We start from the raw sequence: 15,084 nt of genomic DNA, 5'->3' as shown, positions 1-15,084 counted from the left end.
TGGCTTGAACAAATCTCAAAAGTTGCTCCTCATGTTGAATGGGAGGAAAGGGCTGGACAGACCAAGAACTGAAAGGGAAACTAATTCTACTCCATCCTATTCCAGAAATCCTAATTGTCAGAGATGAACCTTGAAGTCCAGCTCTTTGGGTACCAGAGTCAATGCCCTTTCTATCCCACCACACCTTTTATTACCCGGAGTCTACTTCCCAGTTCAGCCATTTTCTATTTTATTTTTTTTCTTAAAGCTTTTTATGGACAAAACATACGCATGGGTAATTTTTCAACACTGACCCTCGCAAAACCCTCTGTTCCAACTTTTCCCCTCCTTCTCTCCCCCCTTCCCCTAGATGGCAGCTAATCCCATACAGGTTAAACATGTTAAAATATATGCAATCAGCCATTTTCTAGCTAAGTGACCCCGAGTGAATTAGGCCCAGCTTTAGTTTTCTTGTCTTGAAAATGGGAGTGATGAAAAAAATCAAAGAAAATAGGAGGGACTATCCATGCATCTTGTAAAGTCCGGGCCAGCTCCCTGGAGACCTCAGGAACAGCCAGAGTCAGGAGAAGTAAAAGTCCTCGGGCTTCAGGGGGGAAGTGAAGGAGCCGGACAAAGTGCCATGGGCCCGCCACCAACCTTTCTCCTCCTAGTCCTGCTGCAAAGTGCAGTTCTCTCACTTCTCTCACCCCACCCCTTAATCCTTACCTACCATTATCTCTATATACCAAACATGGAGCCAGCGCAGAACAGTGAGAAGGGCCATTTTCCCAAACAGATGCTAATAGAATCATTGTCCAATAGGTAATTAGCCTTAAGTGCTCGGTTGTCTGATTCCAGCACACCTTTTAAGAGTTTCAGCCCTTTACAGCACCTCTTACTTCACAGCTGTGAGGTGTCACCACAGTGGACTGAGCATTGGGTCTGGAGTCAGGAAGACCAGAGTTCAAATCCAGTCTCAGACATTTAGTAGGTTTGTGACTCTGGGCAAGTCATTTCACTTGTTTGCCTCAGTTTCCTCAACTACAAAATGGGGATTGTGAGAAGCACCTATCTCTTGGAGGTCAAATGAAATAATATCTGTAAAGCACTTGGCACAGTGTCTGACACAAAGGGGGCACTTAAGGAATCTTTATTTCCCCCCTGCCTCTTCTCTCAAGTTTGTTGTAAACCTTAAAGCCCTCTCAGAGTGGGAGTGACGACTCTAGCCAAGTTCTTGCAGATACCATCAAGGCCTTTTGCTTCCCACTCTTCAGGTGTGGTGGGGGTGGGTGGGACAGGCTTCTGTAGTACAGAGGACACCAAGTATCGGAAAGAAAGCTTTCACAGGAAGAGAAATAAAGTCAGAGGTACGACAACACTGTGAGCCAGGTAAGTGGCACAAGTACCGCTAGACCCATTTTAGAGGGAAAGAAACTTAGACTTGTGGAGGTCAGAGTGGTCCCACAGCTTGGGATCCCACAGCTGGGGAGTGGCAAATTCAGCACGCAAACCCATCCAGCTCTTTGCTACAAGAGCGGACTCTTTCTGGTCAGTTCCAGGGAGAGATCAAGTGAACTGCCCGGGTATTGCCTCAGTCAAACAAAGACCTGCTGAGGACCTTGGCTTACAAAGGCCAAGGCTTCCCCCCCGCATCCAAGGCCATCTAGTCCCGATCTCTCTCTGGCCTCTGGAGCCAGGTGGCTCCGGAGGAGAGAGCCAGACTCTCTCCCTCAAATCCAGTTCACTTGCACATCCCGGCATATGTCCCCGATGTCAAGGTTCTCTTCCCAAAGGAAGGATAAACAAGAGGGAGCGATCACTTTCACATCCCAGCTGCTTCAAAGCACAGTGTTTCTGGAGGTGAGCTGAGAGATGTCCCAGAGGAGGTCCAGGTTGAACTAGATGTCCTCTGGGTTTCTCTCTTAATGTCCTGTTCTCTTTGCACAAGTGACCTCTCCCTCCACAGCCCCCCTTCTCTTCCCCCCCTACCCCGGGGCTCCCTCTGCTCTGTGCTGTTCTTAGCTGTCTGTCCACTGAGGCTCCCCACCCCCATCATGTGAGTCCTCTCCAAATCTCCCAAGTTTAGCAAAGGCCCGCCTACCCCCTCCCTGCCATTGTCTTCTGTCCTCCACCAGTGAGAGGGTCCTCTGAAGGAGCTCTAGCACCGGTGAAGGGAGGAGGCCGAGAGCGGGCTCAGCTAACAGTAAGTAACTGGGGACGTTGGAGGGGGTAGGATGTGACCATTAAGGTGATGGGTGATTAGCCCGAAAGGTACTTTCAGACTTAGAGCGTGGAGAACCTTGAAAGCCCAACTTGGAATCTGGGAGTTTTTATGGTAAGCTTGGGGAGTTCAGAGCTTTCAGAGAAGAGGAATGAGGTGATCAGAGGGAGTTTTTGGAAAATGAAGCAATCTGCGGCTCGTACCCTTGGCTCTGCAATCTCCGAGTCTTAAGGTAGTTGGTCCGGCTTTGTGTGTGCAGATTACAATGGGAACACCGGCCTTGGAGAAGGGAGAAGGGGTGGGATGGTGGTAGGTGAACAGCTAGAAACTGTTAGCTTGGCAGACTCAGTGGCCTCCAGTCTAATAAAATGGAGATAAAATCCATCCTCTCTAGTCCACCACTGCAGAAATGGGAGCTCTTGCTGTTGCTGGGGGGGCTCCTTGTTATGATGACGATTCCTCTATCCTGCTATAGCAGTAACCCTATTACACAAAGGTCATTTTTCCTTCCTACACGTTATCTTGTTTTTCACATAAAAGACAGCTGTCTTTTAGGAGGCTTTCTCCGAATCCATTCAAGTTGTGGTTGTTGTTTTGTGAATAATGTTTTTGATCCTGCTAGTTCTTTTCCTGATAACAGACCACCCTTGTGTTCCCAGCATAAATTTGACTTGGTTGTCATGAAAAATAAGTTGCACTTGTTACAAGAATCTTTGACCGGTATTTTCTTGAATAGTCTGGCAAGGATGCCATAGGTGATTTTCCTTCTATAGGGCTCTTTCCATGCTTCATCATTCTTTCTTTGAGAATCAGGGCTATGTTGGTCTCAAAAAATAAAAAAAAAACACTTTAAGAGACAGCCTTCCCCCTCCTGATTTGAAAATCCTCAAGCAGCATAATGCAGACTTGTTCTTTAAATGCTTGCTACAGTTCACTTGCAAATCTGTGTACAAAATGTTCGCTTTTCCCAGTCTAAACTCCTCATTTGCTACTTGTTCTTTTTCTGAGATCAGGTTGAAATCAGAAAGGAGCTGACCCGGGCTTCCTGACCCCGGTGCCCAGACTCACCCTCTGGGTACTTTGGTAAAAGCCTGAAGAATACCTGTTTCGAGGTTTAAATGAGCAAAAGCAGGGAAAGCTTTTTGCCGATGTTAAAGTACTCTTTCAATGGGAGCTACTCTTTTTTTTATATATCTATATTATTTTATATATCTATGTTATTTTGCTCATTTCTCTATTTTCTACTTGTTGAGAATTCCCCTTTGCAATTTTGATTTTGCTATCTTTTTAAAAAGCTCAAATGAGCATAGAGCTAACCAATGTTTACATCTTCAAAAACAGTTCTGTTTTTATTCATTTAATGTCCCCAAACATCTTCTATGCTTTCATTTTCAAAATCATATTTTTGGTATTCATTTGCTTCTTTAACAAAATTGCACTCTCCCTTCTTTGGTCGTCCTTTTTACCCTTTAATTAGTATGGGTGTTTCAGGAATAGAAATTTTCCTCTCACAACTGGGTTAGCTGCACCCCGTACATTTTGTGCATGTTGTCTTATTGGTAGAATTCACTTTAATAGACTGTTTAATAGACTGATGATTTGGTTTTGACTCCCTTCATTATTGGTCATTTTTGATTTTACATCATCATCGCCTCCAAATACTTTCTTCCTTGTCTTACTCCCTCCTCAGGAAGCTTCCCCTTACAATAACGATTAAAAAGATTATTTCAGCAAAACCAAATCAAAGCTGGTACATGTCTGACAGTATGCACTCTGCATCCATGGGCTCTCACCTCTCCAATGAAAGAGGGAAAGTCTCTTTTGGGGGAAACTCAGCTCCACTTTCTTGTTCTTTTGATCTATATTTTGGAAATCATGTGCCTACCATTTTGTTCGGTTCTATTTCCCTCATTCGGTATCAATGCACACGTCTTTCGTGTTTCCCTGAATTTCTCATTATCCTAGCTTATTTCATCATTGTATCACTCCCTTTGTTGCAGAGAGAGCAACATATTTGCCTATATGGGGCGGGGGGGGAAGAGAGGAGAAGTGAGAATTTCATTTCCTCCAGGAGGTGGTCCTGACCTTCAATCAGTGATAGAGACAAGATTCAAACCTTTATTTCTTGATCCCCTAGCCCCTCGAATTTAGGGCAATTCTTGGGTAACTCAGAAGACAGAGATTGCTATGGACTGGATCATTCAGGGAAAGCTTCTTAAGGTTGTGGCAGTTTGGACTATAATTGGGATCAGATAAGGCTTCTGCTTGAGGGCCAAGAAGTGGAGGTGTTCCAGCTCAGGACAACTGTTTGACTTTTTTTTTGGGGGGGGAGGTGTAGAAGAGACCTTAGTGAAATCATTGTGTATGAACATCAGGAGTCCCCCTTTCAACATCCCAACAAGTGGGCAGCCCTGATTTGGAGATCTCCAGTGAGTGAAAGCATTCCCTTCCAATTTGAAATAGCATGAAAATTTAGCTATTTTGTCCTTATCGTGGACCAAAATCTGTCTCCTTGCAGCTTCTAACCCTTTGGGGTCCTAATTTTGTCCTCTGGGGCCAAGTAGAAAAAGGATAATCCCTCTTCCAAAGGATAACATTTCAAATAGTTAAAATAGTGGGGGGCTCCACTCCACCTCTTCCCTGTTCTTCTCCCCAGACTAAGCACTGATGCTACAGCATGGTCTCCATCCAGTCTTCTCAGCACCCTAGTAGCCTACCTTGTTAATAATGTGCTCCAACTTTTCAATATCCTTCCTTCAATGTGGTTCCCAGAATTAAGGCACAGAATTGTAGACGAGATGTGGCCAGGGCACAAGTCTGTGGGACCGTCAAATCTTATGAAGCTGAACTTCAGTAACTCCCTTTGTAAAGTTCTCCCTATGGATCTAAGTCTCCTCGTTCTTAGGTCAGCGATGCTTGTTACTGGGGCTTCCCCTTCGGGATTGCCCGAGCCCAAGTCTAGGGTTCAAATGCTATTGGCTTTCTCTTGCAAGTCCGGCACTCTGAGAGTCTGTGTGGATGGCAAATCCTGTATGCCTTTTGCCTTGGAGAAGGCTCTTGGCTGCCTATGTGGCCCAGGGGTATGAGGTACTATTATTGGGGGGAGTAGAACATACAATTGTGGTTTGGGCATTTTGATGGGACCTCTCTTATACCAGACACTTTATGAGATTTGAGAGTCCCAGATTGAGTATATACCATTTGTTAGTGCCTCCTTGTTCAGTTGAACGCAAATGATTTGAAACTGGAATTAAACTGAATTAAATAGAATTTTACTGCTGTTCCCATAGAACTGAATTTTCTCCTTTCCACAATAGTCTCTGCTCTTTGGACTCTTCTGTACTAGAAACTAAAACCAGCTAGCTGAGACAAGGCTAAGAGATGCCCATGTGCTTCCTAAGATACAGGGGTGTAAGTACTCCCCGATAAAATCTATGTCTGAGCTATCAGCTCCGGTCATTTTGCAAGCACACAGACATTGCTTAGCAGGGTCTCCTGGCTCCTAAACTTCTCTTGAACCCCTCACTGAGTTTGGTTTTTTTTGAAATAGGTTAAAAAAATATTCCCCCAAATCATAATTTACCCAAATAGCTATCTCATGGGGTTCCTATCTTATCTCCATTCCACCTTCTGGCCACCCAAAAGGATATTGTAGATTATGATATATTTCCTGGATGGAACGGAAAAGAAAAGATAACATGAATATTCCCAGTTGGCTAAGGTCCAGCCATTCCTTGAGTGAGCTAAAGTCCTAAATCCCTGTTAAGATCTTTATTCTCAACTTCACTTTTGGCAAAGGAACAGTCATACGATAGCCTTTTGTAGAGAAGCGCAATTCCAGATCGCAATCACAAAGTGAAAGCAAAGAGAACCTTGCCATCCCATGGCAGGTGGCACTCAGGAGCCTGGCTCCTATTAGAATGGCATCTGCTTGCCGGCTGATGGCCAGCTGCAGCTTGAGGCCGGTGAGTAATAAGGGGATGGTCCTTGGAGGTTTGGGCAAGAGCCGTCTCCCTCATCTTCCTTCGGGGTCCAGTGCTGTCCAGAACCTCGGCCGGAGGGCTGACTGTCTTTGGCACAGCTGGCGTGTTTCTCCTGCTTCAGCTCTAGCATCTTTTAGTCTGTTTTCTATAAATCCCGGTGACCGTTTTGAAGTCTCCTGCCATGGCACTATATGAAACAATTGCGAGCAACAACTTAGAAGAGGAGTCCCACGCCTTGGGACTCCCTGCTCCCCGAGTTTTCCCTTCTCCCTGGTGCCTAGAAATAGCAAGAAAACAAAGGGGAAAATACTGAGCATTTGGCTTACAGAGGGCTGCTGCAACCATGGGTGACAGTGAATTCACTTGAAATTCAGAATAATAGTAGCAGATAATCCATGGGACCTGCAATCTCATTGATTTGGAAGCTCTTCCCAATGATATGGGATATGAGGGTCACCTTTCTACCCGCTGATGAGATTTAAGATATTATGAATATTATGACCCCCCCCCCACTTTACAGATAGTTTGGGACCTTCCCATGGTCACACAGGTTATAGGAAGTGTTGGAGGTAGAATTCAAAAGCAGGTATCCTGAATCTCCTGCAGCTAGTGTCAAATCTGGAGTCAGGAAGACCTGAATTTAAACCCAGCCTCAGACACGTCCCAGCTTTGTGAGCCTGGTCAAGTCACTTCACCTTGTTTGCCTCAGTTCTGGAGAAGGAAATGGCAAACTAGTCCAGAATCTTTGCCAAGAAAACGCCAATAGGGTCACAAAGAGCCACACACAATTGAAATGACTGACCAGCAAGAACAATGATTTCTTGACTCCCTCCTGTTCACTGAATTGAACTGAATTCCACTGAACTCAGTTAAATTGAAGGTTAAGCCAATCAATCTATCAGGAATTTATTAAGCATCTACTCTGTGCCGGGCACTGGGGACACAAAATATAAATACAGGACAGTTCTTGACCTCAAGGGAATGACATTGTTCTAGTACACTTCCACACTTTCACGGATGAGTGAATACAAGATGGAGAGCAAATGAATTTAAGGCGATTTGGAGGGGCTGGGGGACGGTTCGGAAATTCACAAAAGGGGAAATCAAGAAAAGGTTCTTTCTGAATGTGGGCTATGGGCTGATCTCTGAGGGGAGCTAGGGATTCCAAGAGGCAGAACTTGTCAGGCATGGGGGGTAGGCAGCTTGAGAAGAAAGCTCAAGTGTTTCATACTCTGAAAAGCAAAGAGATCAGTCTGGTTTTCACATAGATCACATGAGAGGGAACCCCTGGACCTGGATCTTGAAGATATCAGGTAGAGAAGTGCATTTGGGGTACCCTGAACAGGGAGCTATGTTTTAGAAATAGGCATCTGGCAGTTGTATTGACAGACTTGAATTGAATTAGCTGAAATGACTGGAAAGGATTGTTGGGATGGAGTCCTTCTCTCCCCCACCCCCACCCCCTCTTATCAAAGAGAAATTAGGGTGAGTGATCAGGTCTCTTCAGAGCCAGCCCTGTAGGGACCAAAGCTAAGAGGCAGGAGTGGACCAACCTGCATGGGGTATAGCAAGGGACTGATGGACTGAGAGAGAAGGGACCTGGGCTGAATTGACCGGAACCAATAGAAATACATTGGACTCCGGTGGATTTGGATTAAACTGAAGTGAACAGTAAGGAGTGGAGTAGGCTCCCCTGCCCCAAGGGTTTCCAGTGGAGGAGCCCTGTGATGACCTCTTGTGTCACAGGTGCTAGGGACCGCCCATGAAGGCGGTCAAGGGCATTGGGAGGGCACTAAGGAGGGCCCAAGTCGGGTCAGCCTATACAAGGAGAGCTAGTCCCATTTGGCACCTGGAGGGGAGTTGACCCTACCATAATTTTCAGTGCTGACGTAGTCTGCCCCTATTGGGCACTGCCGGACTTATAATAGCCCTCATATGTGTGTGCCCTCAGTTGTGAGACAGCTTCGGAAAGGAAGAGATGGCAGCCAAGCAGCCCCGAAGAGGGTCGGCCCGAGGCGGCGGCCCTCAGAGCCGAGGAGAGGACATGGAGGCCATGATGGATGCCTGGCACCGGCTGGGCACCCTCACTGATCTGCAGGGCGAGTCTAGTGGCCGGCAGCAGCGAGGCCGCTCTCGCACCCGCTGGCCTCGCTGGGCCCCAGAGGGAGCCCCCCCGCAGTTCGGCAGCTCCAGCTCCAGCCCCAACCCCACCCCCAACCCTGGATCGGGGGCCGGGTCTGCTCCAGAGGAGGGATCCTTCCAGGAGGAAGGCGCCTGTGCCGGGGCCGTCGGGGAGACTGAGGCTGCTGAGGCAGCGGCTGCTGCCTCGAGGTAAGTGCTATGTCGGGCCGGAAGCACTAAGTGGGGGTGCTGAGTGGATGGGGGGGCGAGTCCCTGACTGGGGAGGGCGTTTGGGAGGGGGCGAGACCCTGTGGATGCGAGCTCCCCCGCCTCGCGTGGCTGGGGGGCCGCCGGCACGTGAGTCGAATGGGACCGCGCAGGCGCCCCCCTCCCCTCCCGCGGTCGGGGGTTTCCGGTGGGCGCAGTGGCGCACGCGCCGTGTCTCCCTTCTCCTCCGCAGTCCGTGCCCAGACGCGTGGGGAGGTCAGCAGCCCAGGGAGAGCGAGGAGAGCGAGGGCAGCGAGGCAAGCGAGGGCAGCCAGAGGCGCAGGGAGCGCAAAGCGGCCGCCGCCCCCGCCCAGCCTCTCTTCCCCGAGGCGCCCCGAACCATGAGCGGCAATCCAAACTTGGCGCTCGGGGCCCGCCCCCGGCAGCCCATGGGCGGGCGCGGCCGGGGCCGCCCGCGCGGGCGGGGCCAGAGCCGAGGGGAGCTGCGAGAGGCTGCCGAGGAGGCGGGGGCGAGCGGCGGTGCCTCCGGGCGCTGGCGGGCCGCTAGCCCCTCCCCGCCTCCCGCGGCCGGCCCGCCTCGCTACTCGCTGCGCTCGAGGGCCCGCGGAGCCGAGGCCGCTGGCGGCCTGGACGAGGGCCCTTCCACCTCGGCCTTCGGGGTGGCCGGAGCCAGGTGAGCAAAGACGGGCAGGAAGGCCGAAGTTGGGAGGTGGGGGGGAGGTGAGGTTGGGAGGTGGGGGGGGGGGGAGGACTCGCCAGCTACTGAGGGGGCGGGGGGCGGCCGATGGGGATGGGGGGGGCATCGTCGAAGGGAGTGGGGCTGGGTGGGGACCTTCACCGGCTACTGAGGGAAGGGGGCTCGGCCGATTTTCGGGGGGAGACGTAGGCGAAGGGTGGGCAGTGTTCTTTGGTTCGTGGAAGCTCCCGAAGGAGGGGAAGGTGCCGGCTACGGTGGGGGGGGGGGGAGGATTCAGATCAAGGAAGCTCCTGGAAGGAAGGGGGAGAAGAGAACTTGAGCTAGAGCGGGGCTTGCTGTAGGAGCGAAGGTCGATAGCTACCCAAAGGAGCACTCGGTCCATGGAAGCCAGGAAAATTCGGGGCGGGGGAGCTTGGTGAGGACTTGGGTTGAAGTGGGTGGGAATGGGCAATGGAGCGAGGCTCCGTCCTCCATCTTCTTGGCTGGGGGCGGGGCTTGGGCGAGGCAGGTTCCGTAGCCGACGGCCCTGTAGAGGGAGCCAGGCCCTTAGAAGCAGGTAGTGTTAAGGTTTGGTGGCTTATGAAAGAGCACCAGTGATGCGAAAGCGGGAGAGGGTGGGGGCCGCCAGGCCGAAGGGAGTCCGATTGTTATGGGGAGCTTCGGGAGGAGGGGGATGCTGGGGAGGGAGGCAGGGCAGCCGGGATCTGGTGGGGGGCTCATTCCCCTAAGTGGTGACGACTTGGGCACAGGGATGGGCTTAGTGAGCCACCTAGTGGCCCAGTCATGGCTACTGAGGTGGCCTTTAAAAGGGGGTGTGTCTGTGAGGGATCCTATGTAGACCGTGGGGGTTTGGGGGCAATAGTGCTTTTCAGGATCAAGATGCGGCTGTGGGAAAAAAGTCGCCCAGAAAGAAGAGAGGAGCTCGCAGAAGGACAGTGCATGTTCCTCTCGAGGTCAGTCTGCTGCTACCCTTCCTGGCACCCCAAGTCCCTGCAGAGCCCTCTTCCCCTGCTTTTTTTCTACCCCCAGAGCAGAGGATGCCCTCTTTGTACCATAGAAGCAGCCTTAGAACCCGACCCTGGAGGTTCTCCCCACAAGGCCTCCAGGGAGTACATGTGGAGTGATTTTGGACTCTGCTTTCAGTCATGAGGCTTTCTTTTCACCATCTGGGCCAGCTGGGAAATGAGACTCACCAGCTCTTGATGCCCCTTAGGCAGGAATAGCTTCCCGGATTTAGGGCCCACGCCTCCTAAGGGAAGCCCATCTCCCTTCTTTCTTCCTGCCACTGCAGGTGGAGAAATCTAACAGTGATGAAGAAAGGGATGAAGTGCGCAGACCCAGCCGCAGGGAGGAGGAAGAGGAAGAAGAGGAAGAGGTGCCTGGGGTAGGTTTGGGAAGCCTGCCCCACAGATCTCATTCCAGGCTGGAAAAGAAGGTATGGCTCTTGTTTTACTTTATTTTTCTTGAGAGTTTTTTGGGGGGATGGGATGGGGAGAGGTAGATGTTTTCTGTCACAACATGACTTTTATGAAACTGTTTTGTATACCTTCACATGAGCTTTTTTAATAAGGGTGGGGGTAGGGTTAAGGGAGAGAATCTGGAACTCAAAATTTTAAAAACAAAATGTAAATACTGTTTTAAATGTAACTGGGGAAAAAACCAGAAAATACTAAAGAAATCCATTTTCTAAAAAAAAAAAAAAGAAGAAGAAGAAGAAGGTAAGAGCTCAGTTTTCTCCTACCTCACCTTGTCTGTCACCCTGCTGTCTTTATAATCTTTTTTGGGAGTTTTTTTGTGCTTTGTCAGCTCGGGTCTCCTTGTCTTCCCTTCACCTTGCTCCTATAGTCTCATCCTCCTGTCTCTCTTGAGCTCTAACCCTACACTCTCTCCCCAGGCTTGTGAGGTGGTCCATTACCTGCTAGTGAAGGATCAGACAAAGTTGCCCATTCACCGAACTGGTAAGTGGCTGCTCCCTCTCCGTTCTGCCCCAGGGAGCCTGCCTTCCCCAGCTGTGCCCTGAGTCAGCATTCTTCCTGCCCCCATCAGACTTGAACCCAGAAGTTTTAGACTTTCTCTGTCACCTCATCTTACTCCTTACTTAGTCTCAGAGTTACAGGGCAGAGCTCCACACCCTTTTGACTGTGGAGTGCCTCTTTTGAAGATCCAGTAAAGGAAAAAGTTTGAGAAGGGCCCGACAGGTTGTGCGGGAAGTAGGAAAGATACCCCAAGCAGCAGCAAGTGATTACTGCGTGTCCAGTACTGGACAGAGGCCAAGAATGAGGAGTCCACGGGAAGGGCCTTGGGGCCCATCCCATTTGGGGGTGAAGGAAGTTGGAGCTGTGACTATTGCTTGTCCTCCATAGATATTGTGAATACTGTTATTAAAGAATACAAGGACATGACCACAGAGATCATCAATCGAGCTGGTCAGATGTTGGAGCAGGTCAGTGGGTGCTGCTGAATCATCAGATGATAGCTGGGAAAGATCCAGTGCGATGTGCCCTCATTTTATGTGTGCAAGGGTTAGAGCCTCAGACTCTTGTCCTCACGGGCTGCCCAGCCTCCCCCTCATTAGCATTTCCAGCCGGTGCTGCACTTTTTCTTTGCCCATTTGCCCAGATTCCTCATAAAACCTGGAGATGTGTAGTCCTGGTCTGTGTCCTCTCCTGCTGCCATCCTGCCCCTGAACTCCACCCACCTGTATTTTGCACTTTCTCTTTCCCATCTCTGTCCCAGCCTCCGAGGCTCCTCTAGTCATGAGATTCAATTTCCACACACCCCAACTTGTGTCATTCTCTGCCTGGGGTTTGCTGAATGCTGTTGAGCTCCCTCTTGCTGAGCCTCTCCCCTCTCTCTCCCTTGCCAGGTGTTTGGGTTAGAGCTGAAGGAGATCGATGATAAGGCTCCTGCTTATGTGCTCCTGAACAAGCTGGAGCCCCTGGAAGATGATGCTCCGAGACCGTAAGAAGGGAGAGAATCTGATGTCGTTTCCCTCCTTCCTGCTTCAGAGGCCTGTGACCTCCCCTTCCTCTAGCTCATGACACCACACTGGCTGCCAACTGACCCGATCAGGGACCAAATGAGAAACCCGGGTTTTGTGTGAGAAAGCCGGGCCTGGCCTTTGTAACCGAGAAGTCCCTCAGGAGTACTCTAGGGCTCACTGCACCCGCTTTATGCCATATCAGGAAGGGAAGTCAATTGGTGATGGGAATCTAGAAAAGGTGTTTTAGAGCTGAGAGGGACACCAGGTGATTGAATCTAGCTCGGTCCCCACCCTTCACAGTGGAGGTCCACGAGCAAATTGGCACAGCTGGTGCTTAGGAGACGTAAGGACTAGGTTTGAGCCCAGAAGTCTTGGAGGGAAGATGATGGGGGACAGGAGGGCATCTGTTTGGTTCCCTGAGTCTCCCATCTTCCCTTAGAAATCAGCCTTGCATGAAGGTGATTGTCTTCTTTTGTCCTCCAGAAAACATGATACAGCAAAGATGGGACTTCTGATGGTGATCCTGAGCCTGATTTTCATGAAGGGGAACTCTGCCAAGGAGGGTAAGTAGTCCCAATCTTCTCCTGTAGGAGGGAGACCGAATGGGGTGTAAAGGAAGCGATCTGCCACTCACTGACTCCCTTTCTCCTTTCTCTCTCTTTACCAGGTATGGTTTGGGACATGCTCAGGAAGATGCGTCTTAACCCAGAGTACGGTGTAGCGATTGAATGCTTTCCTTTCTCTTTTCTCTTCCATTCTTCCCCCTCCTCCAAAGATGGGCTTGGTCATTCTCCCGGACCCCACCTTCCCCACCAGACTGGCAGGCAGGCGGGCGGACATGTTTCTGGTAGTGCTAGGAATCGTGGCGAAAGCGCCCGACACTGGCCGTTCTTCCCTAACCTCAGATCCCTTTAGCTGTGCTGAGAAGGCCGGACCACGCAGAAGGAAGAATAAAATGCAGCCCTGGTGTCTTCCTAGAGTCCCGGGACCTCAAGGCCCATTGCATCTGTGCTTACTCTCCCCTAGTCTTGTGAAGTGGGAGATGCAAATATTTTATCTTCCCATTTTGTAGATGAAGAAACTAAGACTCTGAGAAGGCTTCACATTTAAAAACTGTTTCTGTTTGTTTTCTTAGAGAATAATATTTCATTCCATTCCCACACTCTAGTTTCTTTGGTCTTTTCCTGCCACCAAGAGTATGGTTGTAAATGCTTTGGCGTACACAGAGTTTTTCTCTTGTGTCTGGCCTCGGATCATGTCCTGGGGTCTAAAGCTAGAAGGGCCATCAAAGGGGAGTTTTTGCTAAGTGGGGTGGGCTAGGGGAATAAAAGGAATTTTTTAGGATTGGCTTCAGACTAGGTGAGCTCAGCAGAGTCTTGACTCATTTCGAGATCCAGGAGCAATGGGAAGAAGTCAGAGAGACATTTTGAAGCTAATGGTTAGTACAGACCCTGAGAAAGGCTGTCCCAGCATCCAGTAGGCTCCCCCTTGCCAAAGGTCTTCAAGCAGGATGACATGGCTGATTGAGAGGGAAGACATTCACATACAGCTCCAAATCCCCATTCGTGATGATCTCATAGGAGTAAATCTTAACCATGGCCCGGGCCCTCCCAGGGTGAGGAATACGTTCTGAAGCCATCTCTGTCGCTGCCCCTGAGTTAGGCCATTCTACTGTGAGACATCTGCTAGTCTCTGAAGGTTAGTTGCCCCCCTGGGATTGTCACCTGCTTCTCCTGGTTCTGCTCTGGGGATCCCAGCAGAACAAACCTCCATTTTTCAAACTCTGTAGCAACCCTTCAGAGTGGCTAGAGCACTGGGCTAGGAGTCAGGAAGCCCTGAGTTCAAAGCCAGCCTGAGACACTTACTAGCTGTGTGACCCCCTAGGTAAGTCACTGAAGCCTGCTTGCCTCAGTCTACTCATCTATAAAATGACCTGGAGAAGGAAATGGCAACCCATTCTGGTATCTCTGCCAAGAAAACCCCCAATGGGGTCATAAAGAATAGGACTAGTCACTGAAGTGACTAGCCAGTAGCAGCAGCTACTGCTGCTGTCCTTTGGATGCTTTGGGACATTGGCCAGAGCCTCCTGAGGCTCCTTCTTGGGGTCAGCATGCCCTGCACTTTCAAGGGTCTCTTTCTTTGAGAAATACTTCCCAGATTCCTTTGCGTCAGCTAACATGCTTTTTCCTTGTTACTTTAGCAAAAAACATCCGCTCTTTGGGGATGTGAAGAAGCTGGTCACTGACGAGTTTGTCCACCAGAGGTGAGTCGGTGCCTCCCGAACAGGCCCTCCCAGAGCCCCTTGCTGTCTAGCTTTAGGTCGGAGGAGCTTGCTTTGGGCTCAGCCCCTTTTGCCCTCTGGCCTCGAGAGCTCAGTCCCCCCAGACGGCCCTCCCTCTGTGTCTGGGCTGTCGGACGTTAATAGTAACCCTTGTTGTGTCTTCCTCACGTAGTAGCTGTAAGTGAAGTGCTTTGTAAATGCTGGAGCACGAGCCGTTATCGGCCCCTTGGTTTCCGTGGCCACCCCTCTGTTACGAGCAACCTTCCGCTTGCGCAGAAATCCCTCCGGCCCCCGGGCTGGCAGGAGTGGTGTGATCAGAGCAGTCGGCAGAGAGCGTGGCCAGGCTGTTTACCACACACCACACAGCAAACCCAAGAGGTCCTTCAATCACAGGGAGGCAGAAGCCTTTGCCTCACTGTCTCTCAGTTGACCGCACATATTTAGCCTCGTCGCTCCCGAGAGCTCGAGGTTGCAGGTGGCATCGGGGTCGGACTTGGGGAAAGGCCTGAACCTGGGTGGAGTCGGGGAGGGCAAGGTGGTGACTTCCAGGGTTCTGGGGGAGGGCGAAGGCCAAACTTGGAGATGAGAACT

The 15,084-nt window shown here is 50.4% G+C and overlaps 1 protein-coding gene, 1 long non-coding RNA gene and 1 other non-coding gene across 6 annotated transcripts in view; 2 read left to right on the top strand and 1 right to left on the bottom strand.

Annotated features, from left to right (window-relative positions):
* The window catches only part of LOC127543200 (melanoma-associated antigen B10-like), a 47,261-nt gene that overhangs the window by 31,549 nt on the left and 628 nt on the right, over positions 1-15,084 (top strand). The window contains exons 1-11 of one of the 4 annotated variants that reach the window (XM_051969218.1): positions 2,111-2,182; positions 8,135-8,514; positions 8,765-9,205; positions 10,092-10,182; positions 10,521-10,664; positions 11,124-11,187; positions 11,593-11,672; positions 12,096-12,190; positions 12,696-12,775; positions 12,880-12,922; positions 14,413-14,475. In XM_051969218.1, coding sequence (XP_051825178.1) covers positions 8,162-8,514; positions 8,765-9,205; positions 10,092-10,182; positions 10,521-10,664; positions 11,124-11,187; positions 11,593-11,672; positions 12,096-12,190; positions 12,696-12,775; positions 12,880-12,922; positions 14,413-14,475 — 1,454 coding nt within the window. In that variant the 5' untranslated portion in view covers positions 2,111-2,182; positions 8,135-8,161. Of the gene's footprint in view, positions 1-2,110; positions 2,183-2,368; positions 2,433-8,134; positions 8,515-8,764; positions 9,206-10,091; positions 10,183-10,520; positions 10,665-11,123; positions 11,188-11,592; positions 11,673-12,095; positions 12,191-12,695; positions 12,776-12,879; positions 12,923-14,412; positions 14,476-15,084 lie in introns of those variants that run through there. The other 3 variants (XM_051969221.1, XM_051969220.1, XM_051969219.1) reach the window with 3 other exon arrangements.
* On the bottom strand, positions 5,957-10,085 carry LOC127543204 (uncharacterized). The gene is made up of 2 exons (XR_007949154.1): positions 9,591-10,085; positions 5,957-6,460 (listed from the first exon to the last, which is right to left on the bottom strand). It is a non-coding gene; the product is annotated as an uncharacterized LOC127543204 (long non-coding RNA).
* Positions 14,799-14,933, top strand: LOC127543295 (small nucleolar RNA SNORA11). Its single transcript, XR_007949197.1, has one exon. It is a non-coding gene; the product is annotated as a small nucleolar RNA SNORA11 (small nucleolar RNA).

This window comes from Antechinus flavipes, chromosome X (assembly GCF_016432865.1).
Source record: "Antechinus flavipes isolate AdamAnt ecotype Samford, QLD, Australia chromosome X, AdamAnt_v2, whole genome shotgun sequence".
In the NCBI taxonomy this organism is placed as follows: domain Eukaryota; kingdom Metazoa; phylum Chordata; class Mammalia; order Dasyuromorphia; family Dasyuridae; genus Antechinus; species Antechinus flavipes.
The sequence above is the reverse complement of the archived record's forward strand: the minus strand, read 5'-3'. Positions and strand labels throughout refer to the sequence as shown.